The sequence below is a fragment of the Ipomoea triloba genome, chromosome 14, assembly GCF_003576645.1.
Source record: "Ipomoea triloba cultivar NCNSP0323 chromosome 14, ASM357664v1".
In the NCBI taxonomy this organism is placed as follows: Eukaryota; Viridiplantae; Streptophyta; class Magnoliopsida; order Solanales; family Convolvulaceae; genus Ipomoea; species Ipomoea triloba.
Genome location: NC_044929.1, coordinates 2,772,009 through 2,788,505, shown reverse-complemented (window position 1 = coordinate 2,788,505; position 16,497 = coordinate 2,772,009). Strand labels below are relative to the sequence as shown.

The 16,497-nt window shown below is 33.1% G+C and overlaps 3 protein-coding genes across 3 annotated transcripts; 2 read left to right on the top strand and 1 right to left on the bottom strand.

Annotated features, from left to right (window-relative positions):
- Nucleotides 1–2,222: 2,222 nt before the first annotated feature.
- Nucleotides 2,223–2,735, bottom strand: LOC116004758 (E3 ubiquitin-protein ligase RHA2B-like). Its single transcript, XM_031244921.1, has one exon. It carries the CDS (start codon nt 2,733–2,735, stop codon nt 2,223–2,225), a length of 513 nt encoding a protein of 170 aa, XP_031100781.1.
- Nucleotides 2,736–7,528: 4,793 nt separating this feature from the next.
- Nucleotides 7,529–8,038, top strand: LOC116004757 (uncharacterized RING finger protein P4H10.07-like). The gene has a single exon (XM_031244920.1). It carries the CDS (start codon nt 7,529–7,531, stop codon nt 8,036–8,038), a length of 510 nt encoding a protein of 169 aa, XP_031100780.1.
- Nucleotides 8,039–13,309: 5,271 nt separating this feature from the next.
- Nucleotides 13,310–13,798, top strand: LOC116004755 (E3 ubiquitin-protein ligase RHA2B-like). Its single transcript, XM_031244918.1, has one exon. The coding sequence runs from the start codon at nt 13,310–13,312 to the stop codon at nt 13,796–13,798; it is 489 nt and encodes a 162-aa protein (XP_031100778.1).
- Nucleotides 13,799–16,497: the final 2,699 nt, after the last annotated feature.

The window sequence follows — 16,497 nt, the reverse complement described above, 5'->3', positions numbered from 1 at the left end:
TTTTTTTTTTTTTTTTTTTTTTTTTTTTTTTTTTGTAAATTAATTCTATTCAATTGCAGTGGATCAAGTCAATCTGTTTCCTTTATATATTGATTTACAAATGAGTATTATTGCATATAGTTATGATGGAAAATAGAAATTAATCATGTCCTAATAATTTTTATATTAAAATAAATCAAGGGTATGTTTCGAAACTTGGAAAATGTTTTCTGAAAAATAATTTCCAAAAAACGACTAACTTTTTAGAATTTTTTTTTTTAATTTTATTTTTGTGTTTGATTGAATGTCAGAAAGCTATCTTCTTTTGTTTGACAAAAGTTAAGAAATTGTATTTTTTTTGTTTGGTTCATTTTCATGGAAATAAACATATTATTTGTTATAATAATAATAATAATAATAATAACAACATGTACTGTGGTGATGGTGGTGGCATGGTGGTGGTAGTGGCGTGGTGTTGTTGTGGTGGTAGTGGAGATGATGGTGATTGTGGTGGTGGTGGTGGTATTAGTGGTGTATGTGGTGTTGTTGTGGTGGTGGTAGTGGTGTGGTGTTGTTGTGGTGGTAGTGGAGATGATGGTGGTTGTGGTTGTGGTGGTGGCCGGTGATGGTGGTGGTGTACGTGGTGTTGGTGTTGGTGGTGGTCATGTGGTAGTGGTGGTGGTTGTTCTGTAGTAGTGATGGTGGTGCTGTTGTTGTAGTTGTGGTTGGTGTGGTGGTGCGACTAAGGATTTAATCAAGTTGAAGGAGAAGATTAATGTGACACTTTCAATCCAGTGGTTGAACCAACTACAATAAAATTTATCTTATCTCCTACCATAACAAAAAATTGGGTAATCCGCCAACTTGATATTGATAATGCCTTCCTAAGTGAATACATTTTTATGAAGCAACCTCCAGGGTACGTAGACATAGATTTTCTTAATCATGTTTGCAAACGTAACTAGAGAAACCACTCTATGGCCTAAAACAAGCACCTCATGTAGTGCATGGTTCAAACGTTTTCATGATTGCTTGCTTTCAATCGACTTCAAGGCTTCAAAAATCTATGTGTCTTTGTTTATCTATTACACTGCTAACGCTCAGATTTATTTATTGGTTTATATTGATGATAGACTAATAATGAGCATCAACAAAGGTTTATTGTCTTCTATATATTACAAACTGACTATGCTGATATCTTCAAAATAAGATATATGAGACTACCGAGCTTCTTTATGGGAATAGAGACAATTAAACATGTCACTTTAATTTCAAAAAAAAGTTTGGTTTTATTGATTCATCAATGATCATCAAAGCCGCATTTGAGACTTAGGGTCAGTTTGAAAACTAAAAAAATGACTTCCGAAAGTCATTTTTCAGATTTTCCAGTGTTTGGATATTCAAAGAAAATGAAGCCGAAGGAAAATGTTCATCATAGTAAACAAAAAAAAATGCTTAATTTGAAGGAAAATGTCTTCCTGATTGTTTAGTATGTAGGAAGACATTTTCCGGATTCTTTGTTTTCCATCTTTCTTCTCTCTTCGTTTTTAAATTTAGTTTCACGATTATTATTATTACAAACACCACAGCCACTAAGCCACCACAATCATCGCCACCACCATACCACACCACAACTACAACAGTGTCACCACCACCACACAACCACCACTACTACCACATGACCACCACCAACACCGTACCACCACAACCACCACCATCTCCACTATCACCACACCACCATCACCACATATAATAATAATAATAATAATAATAATAATAATAATTATTATTATTATTATTATTATTATTATGTTCATTTTTAAAAAAAATAAATCAAACAGAAAAATTGTAATTTTTAACTTTTTGTCAAACCGAAGAATATAGTTTTCTGACATTAAATCAAACACCAAAATAAAATTAAAATATTTTTTCATAAAATGTGTCATTTTCTGGAAATAATTTTTCAAAAAACATTTTTCAAGTTTCTATATGGACCATTAATTTATTTTAATATGAAAATTGTTAGAACATGATTTCTATTTTTGATCATAACCGTCTGCAATAGTACTCATTTGTAAATAAATATATAAAGGGAACAGATTGATATGATCGACTGCAATTCAATAGAATTAATTTACAAAAAAAAATAAAAAATTAATAACTATATAACATCCAATGATATAGAAGTGGCATATTTACCAACTTTCACTCAAAAAAATATCATTGGATTTTAAATATTTGAATCATCGTAACCACCATGTGCATCCATCTCGACGGCCAGAGAAGAAATCGAATTCAATAACCTCTCGATAACGATCGTCGAAAAGTCGTCGGCCGGCGGCTGACTTGACTTGGGTCCGGCAGAGCGGACATGAATTCCGGCCAGTGGCGAGCCATCTATCCAAGCAATCCCGGTGGAAAATATGGTTACACCTCAAGTCTCCAACTTCTTCTCCTTCCTCTATCTTGCACAAACAAACCGCGCATTCTACCGCCTCCGATTCGCCCCCGAAAACCCGACCTCCGAGCTCCGGCGACATTCCGGTGCCGTCGACGTTGAATTTGTAAGGCGGCGGTGGGCAGAATGATTGGATAAAGAGGCAATCCCAAGCCAATTTTAGGTGCGACGCTGCCAAAACGACGTAGTTTAGTATAGCAGACTGTGGAAACATTCGGAGCATTTTCTTGAAAATGAAAGTGCAGATTGCTATGAGGATGATGAAGATGAAAGCATGTGAAGCGTTTCTCATTCTCATCTCTTAGTTTTCGTTTTCTTTCGCTTCACTTAATCTCTGGAGTTAGAGGCTGGAAGGCTTGATTGGCTTCTATTTTATTTCTATACACACACGTATATATATATACATATAAAAACGTGTATAATGTAATTTATATTATTAAAAGTTTTGTAGTATATATAAATGTGTTCAAAATGATGAATATAATAATGGCTGCAAGCCAACCCTACATGAATTTTGCGCAAATTTATTTTATTTAATTTATCAGCTTTGAAAGGTACAATTTTATAACCTTAAAATGCAAATAACTGAAGAAATTAAAAATATAAAAGCATACTGCTGTTAGACCACCATGCGTGCCTGAATGCAAAATTTCTTTTGTCGCATGTGCGCTCACGTCAATGAAAGTGTTCTCTGATAATGGCGTCTCAAGAAATGACCAAGAAAGTGCGAATTAAGAGTTTAGGAATTCTGCTTTTCAATATATAAAATACTCCATTAATGTATTTATTTATTAAATTCAGCATCATTCCGTGACTACAAGAAAAATTAATTAATATTATATTTACAGCTAAGTTGTTGTTAACTTTGGTAATCATAAAGTTTCAAATTTAACTCTAAATAAAAAAATGTGAATTTACTTTAGTATGAATACAGTTCCTTTATTAAGAGGAACTCTTACTCAAAAACCGTACAAAAATAATGGTCATTTTTCATGGTCAATGGAAATCATTTTCCGGAAGTTTCTAAACATCGAAAGTCCGGAAAATGATTTATGGAAATCATTTTCCGGGTTACCAAACACACTACACACCCTAAGAGTGTTTTAGTTCATGAGTTTAGCTTTCAGGAATAAGAATTAAAGTCTTCGTTATTGTTTGGTTGACAAGATTCAAGAGCACTACTATTATATTTTTTGAAAACACACTACTATTATATTTGATTACCCCTTAATTACAAAATTCATTCCCTAATAAAATAAATGTTTCATTCCATTAATCTCCCTCCTAATTGGTAATTTGATTTTTTAAGTTTGGATTAATGCTTTTAGATTTTTACTTTTATTTTTTTTTTGTTCTTATTGGTGCTTTGGATGTCTTTATATTAGAATAAATTGCCTTCATTTTTTGTTCTTGTATTTTTAAAATATTTATTCCCATTATAGATCATACATAACCAAACAACAATATTAATAATCATTCCAATTCCATCCTACTACCAAACAAGTAAAATACTTTCACTAAAACCCATTACCATTACCAAGTATTTGATTTCCATTCCGATTCCGATTTTCATTTGCGAACCAAGCACGCCCTAAAGTTACTCCTACATTAAGGAATCCACCATTTTATAGTTAAGGAATCTTCCAAGACAAATTTCTTTGCCCCAAAATCTCTATTGACAAACTTCCTTGCCCTAGCATCTTCACTTTTATATTTGTGATCCAAAGACTCCAACAACGTAATTACCTCACTAACGATCTTGAACAACTAACATATTCTGTTGCCAACTCCCACATGCCATCCATTTGGTTAGAAATAGGGAATTATGGAAGAAAAAAATTGTAATCCGTAGAAAATGAATAAAGTGGGAAGTACAGAGGAATTCAAATTTTATTGTTTGGTAAGTAGAAATAGAAATGTTTGGTAGATATAAGAATTTAAAGGTAAGATGAGATATAAAGACTAATAAAATGCCTTAACAACAACAACAACTGAACATTCCCATCTAGCATGCAATTGTAATTCTTCGGAAAGGGTAGAATTTCCAAACAACAACTGAACATTCCCATCTAGCATGCAATTGTAATTCTTCGGAAAGGGTAGAATTTCCAATTCTTGTAATTTTACGTACATGGTAAAAGAACTAGAAAAGGATAGAATTCCAATCAACCAAACAACCAAGTTAATTAAACGGCATCCGGTAATTGCACTCCCATATGAAAAAGGGGTGAATTTGAGTCTCGGCGGAATTCATTGGAGCACCATACTCTGAGTTCACAACAGTCATGGAAACTCCATTTCCACTGTTAGTTGGTATTCATTCTGATATTGATTTTAAAGAACGTGTGTGAAACATGTCTTGATTTAACTTTTTTTTTTTATGAATTTTTTATTAATAGGTGATGACATGATTGAACCCTTATGGTGGAGTAATCAATGAATCTTTGGCCTGAAAAAGATTGACAAAATATAGAACATGATACAAATATATATATCTACAACCTTTTCCTTAAAAACAATCAAAGAATTTTGATATGTAAAGCGGCAATGATCATTCTCATCATCATCATCGTAACCACCATGTGCATCTATCTCGACGATGAGAGCAGAAATCGAAGACGATAACCTCTTGATTATGATGAAGATCATCTTGGAAACGCCGACTGGGTGTCTTGACGTGAGTTCGGCAGAGCGGACAAGTAATGCGGCCAGTGCCCAGCCACCTATCCAAACAAGCCCTGTGGAAAATATGCTTACACTTCAAATCTCTAACCTCTTCTCCCTCCTCTATCTTGCACAGACAAACTGCACATTCTACCGCGCCATCCGATTCACCCTTGAAAACCCTTACTCCCACCTCGGAGCCACCATTTTCCGGCGACATTCCGGCGACGACGTTGAATTTGTTGGGAAATTGGCATAAAGATTGCAAGAGGAGGCAATCCCAACCCCATTTTAGCTGTGCTGCTACTGAAACAGCACAGATTAGAATCCTTGACTGCGGAAACATTTGGAGCAGTTTCTTGAAAATGTATGTGCAGATTATTACGAGGAAGACGAAGATGAAAGCATTGGAAGCGTTTCTCATTTCCTTTTTCTTCTCTCTCTAGTGTTAGAAGCTGTGAATTGAAGTATTAATTGTTCTCAGAGAGTTGGCTGGCTTGTTTAGTCTACTGCTGTAGTGAAGGCTTTATATATAAGTTCACTAAATGTTTATTATTATTAGGCCGCATATGTTCAATAGTAAACACATGGGCATGCCAAGAAACTGCAAATACAATATATATTTGATATATAGAGCACAGACACATTTATATATATAAACACGTGTATAATCTAATTTATATTAATAATAAAAGTTTGTTAGTATATATATACATGTGTTCAAAATGATGAATACAATAATGGCTGTCAAGCCAACCCTACATGAATTTTGCGCAAATTTAATTTATTTAATTCATCAGCTTTGAAAGTTACAATTTTATAACCTTAAAATGCAAATAACTGATGAAATTAAAAATATAAAAGCATACTGTTAGACCACATGCGTGCCTCAATGCAATTTTTTTTTTTATTGCACTTAGGTCAATGAAAGTGTTTTCTCATATTGGCGCGTCTCAATAAATGACCAAGAAATGATAGTAATATAATTACCCCACCAAACAAGTTAATATTATATTTCTATAATTTTAGCCAAATATATAAGATAATCTTACATTTCCTTAATCTCACATTATTTATAGTATAAGTAATGAAGTAGTTTATAACAAAACTGTAATGATGGCTCGTTCTCATTAGATAGAATTAGGGATGGCTTTCAGACGTTTGGTTAATGCAAATCGAATATAAGAACTGGACTTATATATTGACCTTTTAAAAAAAAAAACATTTTGTCTATTTTAGGTTTCTTATGAAGTACAATATTTATGGTATAGGGTATTGGATCAAATGAGAGCAAGTTTTTAGAAGAGAAATAAGAATTAATTTCAACCTTACATCTGAAAAATATGCATTTTTCAGAATTTTTCAGATTTGCACATTTAGTATTAATATATTACACATTTAGTGTTCAAATATTGCACTTGCAAAAATGCGAAAGGGCATTGCACTTAGGGTTTCAATTTTAGAGTTTATGACTAAGTTTTTTGTTTTATTTAATTTTGTGATTCACTTTTTACTCCTTAGAGTCTAACATTTATGGTTTATATTTAAAGTTTAGCTTTTTTTTTTTGTTGATTTTATAAATTTTACCAGATTTGCATATTTAGTTGTTAAAGATTGCACATATAAGTGTTCAAATTTGCATAGTGAAGTTGATGATAATTACGAAAATACCACTTCATTTTTTAAAAATCTAATTAGATCCATCAAATTTTTACAGATGTAAGACTAAGATTGGTTCGTATTTATATCCTATGGTACTACTGTTCTCACAGGATCCTTAGCCTATGGTATGATGTATAATATATAAGGTACTTTAAAAAATTGATGATATCTATAATTTTCTTATTTTATTACTTTAATCCCTAAAAAATTTGTATTACATTTATGCTATAAAATATTATATACATAGATTAAAGTATTAATGAATATGATATCTACAATTATGTTATTACATTATTTATATAAACGGTTTATTATAGTTTTGTTATAAACTAACTATTTCATTTATATACGCTAAATAATTAATGTGAGATTGAGAGAACATTTTCATTGACCTAAGTGCATGCAACAATTTTTTTTATTTTTTAATATTTATTTATTTTTTGCATTGAGGCACGCATGGTGGTCTAACAATATGCTTTTATATTTTTTATTTCTTCAGTTATTTGCATTTTAAGGTTATAAAATTGTAACTTTCAAAGCTGATGAATTAAATAAAATAAATTTACGCACAATTCATGTAGGGTTGGCTGGGCAGCCATTATTGTATTCATCATTTTGAACACATTTATATATATACTATCAAACTTTTATTAATATAAATTACATTATACACGTTTATATATATATATGTGTGTGTGTATAAAATACAAGCCAATCAAGCCTTCCCAGCCTCTAAGTGAAGCGAAAGAAAACGAAAACTAAGAGATGAAAATGAGAAACGCTTCACATGCTTTCACCTTCATCATCCTCATAGCAATCTGCACTTTCATTTTCAAGAAATTGCTCCGAATGTTTCCGCAGTCTGCTATACTAAACTACGTCGTTTTGGCAGCGTCGCAGCTAAAATTGGGTTGGGATTGCCTCCTTATCCAATCATTCTGCCAGCCGCCGCCTTACAAATTCAACGTCGACGGCACCGGAATGTCGCCGGAGCTCGGAGGTCGGGTTTTCGGGGGCGAATCGGAGGCGGTAGAATGCGCGGTTTGTTTGTGCAAGATAGAGGAAGGAGAAGAAGTTGGAGACTTGAGGTGTAACCATATTTTCCACCGGGATTGCTTGGATAGATGGCTCGCCACTGGCCGGAATTCATGTCCGCTCTGCCGGACCCAAGTCAAGTCAGCCGGCCGACCACTTTTCGACGATCGTTATCAAGAGGTTATTGCGTTCGATATCTTCTCTGACCGTCGAGATGGATGCACATGGTGGTTACGATGATTCAAATATTTAAAATCCAATGATATTTTTTTGAGTGAAAGTTGGTAAATATGCCACTTCTATATCATTGGATGTTATATAGTTATTAATTTTTTTTTTTTTTTTTTGTAAATTAATTCTATTGAATTGCAGTCGATCATATCAATCTGTTCCCTTTATATATTTATTTACTAGCTAGTTATAATAACCATTGCGCAATTAAACTAATCCTCAATACGAAAATGAATCTAAATAAATACTTAACATAATTTCTAACTGCTAAAGTTAATTTTTTTTTGAATACTACTGACTCTACAACCTCCCGTATAAAGGGAAGGGTTTGATGCCACTGGACTACAAGGTCCTTGGCACTAAAGTTAATTAATATAAAGTAAAATTGATTATTTTTAATATAATTAAATTGAGTAAGTAGTTATAAAAGTTATAGTAAATATGGGTATTGTTGTAGATAAGTATGATCGAAAATAAAAATCATGTTCTAACAATTTTCATATTAAAATAAATTTAAAGGTCTGTTTAAGAACTTGGAAAATGTTTTGTGAAAAATGATTTTCAAAGAATGAATCATTTTTCATAAAATAATTTAATTTTCTGGTGTTTGGTTGAATGTTAGAAAACTATCTTCTTATGTTTGGCAAAAAGTTAAGAAATCGCATTTTTCTGTTTGGTTCATTTTTATGAAAATAAACATATTATTTGTTATTTGTTATAATAATAATAATAATAATAATAATAATAATAATAATATGTGGTGATGGTGGTGGTAGTGGTGTGGTGGTGTTGGTGGTGGTGGTGGTGGTGATATTGTAGTTGTGTTGTGGTGTGGTGGTGGTGATGATTGTGGTGGTTTGATGGTTGTAGTGTTGGTAATAATAATAATCTTGAAACTAACTTTAAAAAAAAAAAAAAAAAAGAGTGAAGAAAGATGGAAAATAAAGAATCCAGAAAATGTCTTTCAACTAAAAAACTAGGAAGATATTTTTCCGCCAAATTAAGCATTTTTTTTTTGTTGACTAAAATGAACATTTTCCATTGACTTAATTTTTCTTGAGTACCTAAATAATGCAAAATCTAGAAAATGACTTCTAAGAGTCATTTTTCTGCTAGTTTTCAAACGGACCCGAAGTCTTTAATGTGGCTTTGGTTATCATTGATGAATTAATAAAACCAAACTTTTTTTTAAGTAGCATGTTTAGTTGTCTCTATTCCCAAAAAGAAGCTAAGCTCAGTGGTCCCGTATATCTTATTTTGAAGATATCAGTTAACCTATTTGTAATAGAAGATAAGAAACCTAACCTTTGTAAACGCACATTATTAGTATATCATCAACATAAACTATTAAATAAATCTGAGTGTTAGCAGTGTAATAGATTAACAAAGACACATAAAATTTTTAAGCCTTGAAGCCGATTGAAAGTAAGAAATCATGAAAATATTTGAACCATACACTACACGAAGTACTTCTTTCAGGCCATAGACTGATTTCTCTAGTTTGCAAACATGACTAAGAAAATCTTTGTATACGTATCCTAGTGGTTGCTTCATAAAAATGTATTCACTAAGAAAGCCATTTAGGAAGGCATTGTGAATATCAAGTTGGAGGGTTAACCAGTTTTTGGTTATGGTAGGAAATAAGAGAAATTTTACTGTAGTTTGTTTGACCACTGGACTAAATGTGGCAATGCCATAATAGTCAATGACTAAATGTGGAAGTTGTTCAAAGTCATGGATGTAATATGACAAAATTAAAAGAATGGGACTAAATGTGGCAATGCCACAATAGTCAAGGACTAAAAGTGGAAGTTGTTTAAAGTTAGAGATGTCAAAATTAAAAGAATAGGACTAAATGTGACAATGCCACAATAATCGAGGACTAAAAGTGGAATTTGCACTAATGATGTTTTAGAATTTTTTTTTTTTAATCTAATCATTACTCATGGTTATTCTTTAAATGTAAATTATTCCAAAATCATTAACACATATAATATGTATTCATTCCTTTCAAGTAATTATTCTCTAATCATTACCATACCAATCATTAAAACGAATTCAAATTCTTAAAATATAAATTGTTAACCAATCGCTAATTATTGTTAACAAACCTAATCATTTAATTAGTTTCAAATCAGCTGTTTGATTGGAAGGAATTGGAATTCATTTCCTACCTAATTCTTTAACATAGCAAATATTAATTTTGGTCCCTCAGTTATTAGTAAAATGACAATTTTAGTCCATATGTTTAATTTCTACTAATATTGATCCCACGGCTATTGTTTTAGTACCAAATTTGGTCCCGCAACTACCGTTTTAATGGAAAAATTCATCGCGCCAGCCACCCATCCATTTAAAACATGTCAAAATCTAAATTTTTAAATTTTTTTTAAGTACTACTTTCTCAACCTACTGAAGCACAATGAGTTAACAGTTGCTCGAACCCACTCCCATCATCCATGTGGGAGTGTCAACCGGGACACCGGATGCCACTAGACCACAAGGTCTTTGGCAAAATCTAAAATTTTTAAATGTATTTTCGTCATTTTCAACTCAATATTCCAATTTGAGCATGAATAAAGAGATTTAAGCTCTAAGATCGATCACAAATCACAGTTCTCATCCTCAAATTAAGGTAAAATGAGGAGGAAAACTGTGAATTTTGATCGATCTTAGGACTTAAATCCATTTATTCATGCTCAAATTGGGATATTAAGTTGAAAATAAATTACGAAAATACCCTTAACAATGTTAGATTTTTGCACGTTTTAAACATATGAGTGATGGATTTTGGCACTAAAACAATAGTCGTGGATGAAAATTGGTACTAAAACAATAGTTGTCGGATCAAATTAAAATTGGTAGAAATTAAACATGTGGATCAAAATTGTCATTTTGCTAATAATCGTGGGACCAAAATTGGTATTTGCTCTTCTTTAACATGTAAAATTAAGAATTGGAAAATCCACCCCTTCCCCAAGAATTGCAATTCCAAGCTAGATGGGAATGTGTGGATAATCATTATACCCCACCCCCCATCCCTATTTAGGCCCCGATAATTGCTCACTGCGCACAAAAAGTCCTGCTCCCACACTAACGCTGGTGAAACTCGATCACTAATTTTTTTTTCAAATTTCACCCCTGTGACCAGTTGACAATGTGGGCTAATTCCCTCATTCTAACCATCCAAATGGACGTCATGTGGGAGTTGGCAACAGAATATATTAGTTGTTCAACTTGGAGATTCCTTAACTAGATGGGGCAAAGAAATTTGTCTTTAGAGATTCCTTAACTATTAAAGGGTGGATTCCTTAATGAAACAAATTTAGTTTCATTCTTGAATAAGTTTGATTTTTGTATGATTTTTGAGTAAAAGTTCTTTTAAAAAAGGAATTGTATTTTTTTTCAAGTACTACTGACTCTGTTATATTGTAGTATTTAGTACTCAAAAAAAAATATTGTAGTATCTGTTCATCTATTTTCTTAGCCTGTTGAAGCACAAAGAGTCAATATCTCCTCCGTTGAGACTTGATCCCATAACCTCTAATTTGCAAGAGTCACTAAAATGAACTGTATTTATATTAAAGCAAACTCAAATTTTTTTAGAGTCGAATTTAGAATTTTGTGGTTATCAAGCTAATAGTCTAACCAACTTAGCTGTAAATATAATATTAATTAACTTTTTTTTTTATAGTCATTGAATGATGCTGAATTTAATAAATAAATACATGATGGAGTATTTTATAGAAAAGCAGAATTCCTAAACTCTTAATTTAATTCAATAGACATCAACCACTAGCTTCAACTCGCACTTTCTTGGTCATTTCTTGAGACGCCGTCATCATCATTATAATATGAGAGAATACTTTCATTGACCTAAGTCCATGCAATGCGACAAAAGAAATTTTGCATTATTGAGCCACGCAGGCTGGTCTATTATATCAGTATGCTTTTATATTTTTAATCTTTTTAATCTCTTCAGTTATTCGCCTTTTTAAGGTTATAAATTGGAACTTTCAAAGATGACAAATTAAATAAAAATAAATTTTCGCAACATTCGTGTAGAGCTGGCTGCGGAGCCATTATATTTCAAGTGTGAGACCGTCTCACGGATTCTTATTTGTGAGACGAGTCGGGTCGGGTCGGATCAACATGTAAATATATGTGCAAATGTCATATTTATATATTCAAATGTAATACTAATTAGGAATACAATTTTTGTTACTTATAAGAGAAAAAGTAATATATTTTTCACAATAAGTAATGTTGACAAGTGCCCCTACTTATAAGGGAAAATATAACTTTTAAATCAAAATGTAAAAGTATTGTATTTTCCCTTAAAAATATTACATTTACCCTTATAAGTAAAATTTTTTTTTTCCTGATTAGTATTACATTTGAGTATATAAGTATGACATTTGTGCATATAAGTATTACATTTGCATATTGACCCGACCCGACCCGCATCACGGTGAGCCGGTCTCACACAAGTTTTTGCCTTATATATATTGTATTCATCATTTGTTTTAGGGATCACACTTGTGTGAGACCGTTTCACATGTCCTTATTCGTGAGACGGGTAGGGTCGAGTCGGAGCAACATGCAAATGTCATACTTATATACGCAAATGGCATACTTATATGATCAAATATAACACTAATTAGGAATACAATTTTTGTTACTTATAAGAAAAAAAGTATTAAATTTTTCATAATAAGTAATGTTGACAAGTGCCCATTGTAAGGGAAAATATAATACTTTTGAGGAAAAATGTAATAATTTTAAATCAAAATGTAAAAATATTGTACTTTTCCTAAAAGTATTACATTTACCCTTATAAGTAACAAAAAATTTATTCTTGATTAGTATTACATTTGAGCATATAAGTATGACATTTGCACATATAAGTATGACATTTTTATCTTAATGTACCCGACCCGACACGTCTCACGGTGAGACGGTTTTACACAAATTTTTGCCTTGTTTTAGTTAGACCACTAGGTGTCTAAGTAAGTTCTAACTGTAGAAGGCCCATTTAATTTCGACCGGATTGATTTTTTTATACAAAAAGAGGTTTAAACTCTGGACTTCTCTTAAGGGCCAAGAGGTAAGATCATTCATACCAACCATGCTAGTTGTTTGTATGCATCATCGATTATTTTCAACCGTCAAATCTACACATTATTGACTATGTCTATATATATGTGTGCGTAGAATACAAGCCAATGAAGCCTTCATTCGCAGCCTCTAAGTGAAGCGAAAGAAAACGAAAACTAAGAGATGAGAATGAGAAGCGCTTCACAAGCTTTTATCTTCATCATCCTCATAGCAATCTGCATTTACATTTTCAAGAAAATGCTCCGAATGTTTCCACAATCTGCTATACTAAACTACGTCGTTTGGGCAGCGTCGCACCTAAAATGGGCTTGGGATTGCCTCCTTATCCAATCATTCTGCCACGTCGACGGCACCGGAATGTGGCCGGAGCTCGGAGCTCGGGTTTTCGAGGGCGAATCGGAGGCAGAAGAATGCGCGGTTTGTTTGTGCAAGATAGAGGAAGGAGAAGAAGTTGGAGACTTGAGGTGTAACCATATTTTCCACCGGGATTACTTGGATAGATGGCTCGCCACTGGCCGGAATTCATGTCCGCTTTGCCGGACCCAAGTCAGGTCAGCCGTCCGACGACTTTTCGACGATCGTTATCGAGAGGTTATTGTGTTCGATTTCTTCTCTGACCGTCGAGATGGATGCACATGGTGGTTACGATGATTGAAATGTTTAAAATCCAATGGTATTTTTTTTTTTTAGTGAAAGTTGGTAAATATGTCACTTCAATATCATGGGATGTTATAGTGTAATTAATTTAATTATTTTTGTAAATTAATTCTATTCAATTGCAGTCTGATTCCTTCATTGATAAATCAATAAAATTCAACTTATTTTTTATATTGAAAGTGACATGCTTATAATATCTTTACTAATGTTATCAAAGAGTAATATAATTTGTGCTCAGATGATACATCTATAGCTCTCTTTGAGGTAATGTCACATTATCGAACCTCGGTTGTGAGTTGTAATAGAGTCAATAATACTAAAAAAAAGAATAATATAACTAATAAAGAGTTTTTTTTTTTTTTTTTTTACACAAAATATAACTAAAGAGTTACGCAGTGAAGTTATAGTGTATAAATTCATAGGCTTTCCTTGTGTATATAATTAAGACTTCAATTGTTATCATGAAATACTATTATTATTTTTTCTTTCAAGGTTGGTTAGATAATGTAACTTTTGCATGTAAATTCTTAAAGTAGAGAGAAATCTTGTCCTAGACATGATATATAAGTCACCCTTGCCTCCCCTTACAAGACATCTCTTGGTCCTTAGAATTCTTCCTAGTCAAGTGGTGTGGTTCCTGACTTCCAACAGAAACCAAAGTTCGACTTTCACTAGCTACAATATTATTCCTAATTATTTCTAGTCCCCTATTAGAGGTATAATATTCATTATGTATTCTTTGGGCTTTTTACATACGCTTTTGGGCTTAGTGCCTGTAATTTCATACCTGGTTTATGGTGGACTCAGTCCCTATAAAATCATAATTAGTGCCGTTTGTTGGGACGCTACGAAAAGCACGTGTTCCTAGTTTGTACCCGTTTTACCCTTGTATTTACTCAACAACATATTTTATATTCTTATTAAAACCTTAACAACCTTTACTCTTATACCCCCTTGTCGCAGCTGCATGTGGTCATTGTTCGTTGCCGACACTATTGCCGCCACTGCTCACCGCCGACTAGAGAGAGCTTCGATGTCCAATAGTTATACCATAGACCCGGTCCGTCTTGTAAGGTGAACCTGTCTTCAAAATACACAATTTTTATTTATTTATTTATAAAGGAAGGGGGAGACCCATTTACAATTATGTATCAGTTGTGGTTATACATGAAGCGCTATGTAGGGCAGCCTATTATATCGAACTCCATCAAATTGGTGATGTTAACCGGCGGTTGGGTTAAGCAGTGGAAGCCTTTCGTGTAGTATTTTGACGACTTCGCCATTTTATCTGCTACTGCATTGACTTCACGAGTGCAGCTACCAATCTCCAGGACTCCATGCTTCGGAGCTCTTGTTTGCATGCCTTTACTATATTGAGGATTGGCGACCTCGCCATTACACCGTCCCTTAATGCATCAACCAGTTGTGTCGAGTCTCCTTCTAGTATAATATTCTTGAAACCCATGTGGTTAGCTAGCTATATGCTCCTTAGTAAGCCCCAAGCTTTTGCTTGCAGAGGGGGGCAGTGCCTTATGTTATTGACGAATCCCCCTACCCAGTTGCCAACGAAATTCCTTATTATTCCTCCACATCCTGCTAACTTGGATGCGCGATCAGAGGGGCCATCGTAGTTGATTTTTACAACTCCTTCTGGCCTCTCCCAGCATTTGCTTTCCTAGCCTGGATTCATTGTCGTCGCTCGATTTCTATTGTCCTTGGCAAAAGCAGATTCAATTTGGTCTAGACTTATCCAGTCTCTCTTGAAATGTAGGGACTGGATAGCGTTGAAAAATATTGCTTTGTTTCTCCATCTCCATATCCACCATAACGTTACTGTGAATAGCGAGTTGCCTTCTTGTGGATTAAATCCTCTGCCTTTAGATGCCAGGCCTCTATCCAACCAGTCTTGGAATGATAAATTCCTGGACTCAAAATACTTAATTTAAATATTGAATGTTCACAATTTACATATATATTAAGTGTTCACAATTTGAATTGTGAATATTCAGTATGTAAATTGTGTATGCAAGGTGGACCCGGGTCCACAGTATAATTACAAAATTAAAAAGAAAAATGTCACCGTGTATGTTTTAGTATCTCTTTTTTTAAACAACAGATGTTAATAGTTTAATATTTTTTGTTAAATATTTATTAGTGTGAGGAAAGTGCGTGTAATACTTATGAAGAAGTTGACCCCTTTTATAGATGAGGTTCCGTGAGGGGGTAGCATAAGAAATTTTGTCAAATTAAATTATACTACGTATCCTCACTCCTATTTTTTTTTTAGGATAAACAAGTCCCAACTTCGATCCCAACTAATTAACTTTCTGATAGGCTACCAAGAGGTGCTGCATTTAATAAATAAATAAATAGGCGCATGGAGTATTTTATGGAAACACATCAGAATTCTGCGCTCTATATTCAAAATACATCAAATATATATTATATTTGCAGTTTCTTGGTAGGTTCTTGGCTGCCCATCCATGTTTTTACTATTGAACATATGCCTAATAATAGAAATTATATTTAATTAGTGAACGTACTTATATATAAAGCCTCCACTACAGCACAAGACTAAACAAGCCAGCCAGCCCTCTCAGAACAATACTTCACAGCTTCTTATAACATCAGAGATATAAGAGAAGAAGACTAAGTGAAAGCAAAACATACAAAATGAGAAACGTTTCCAATGC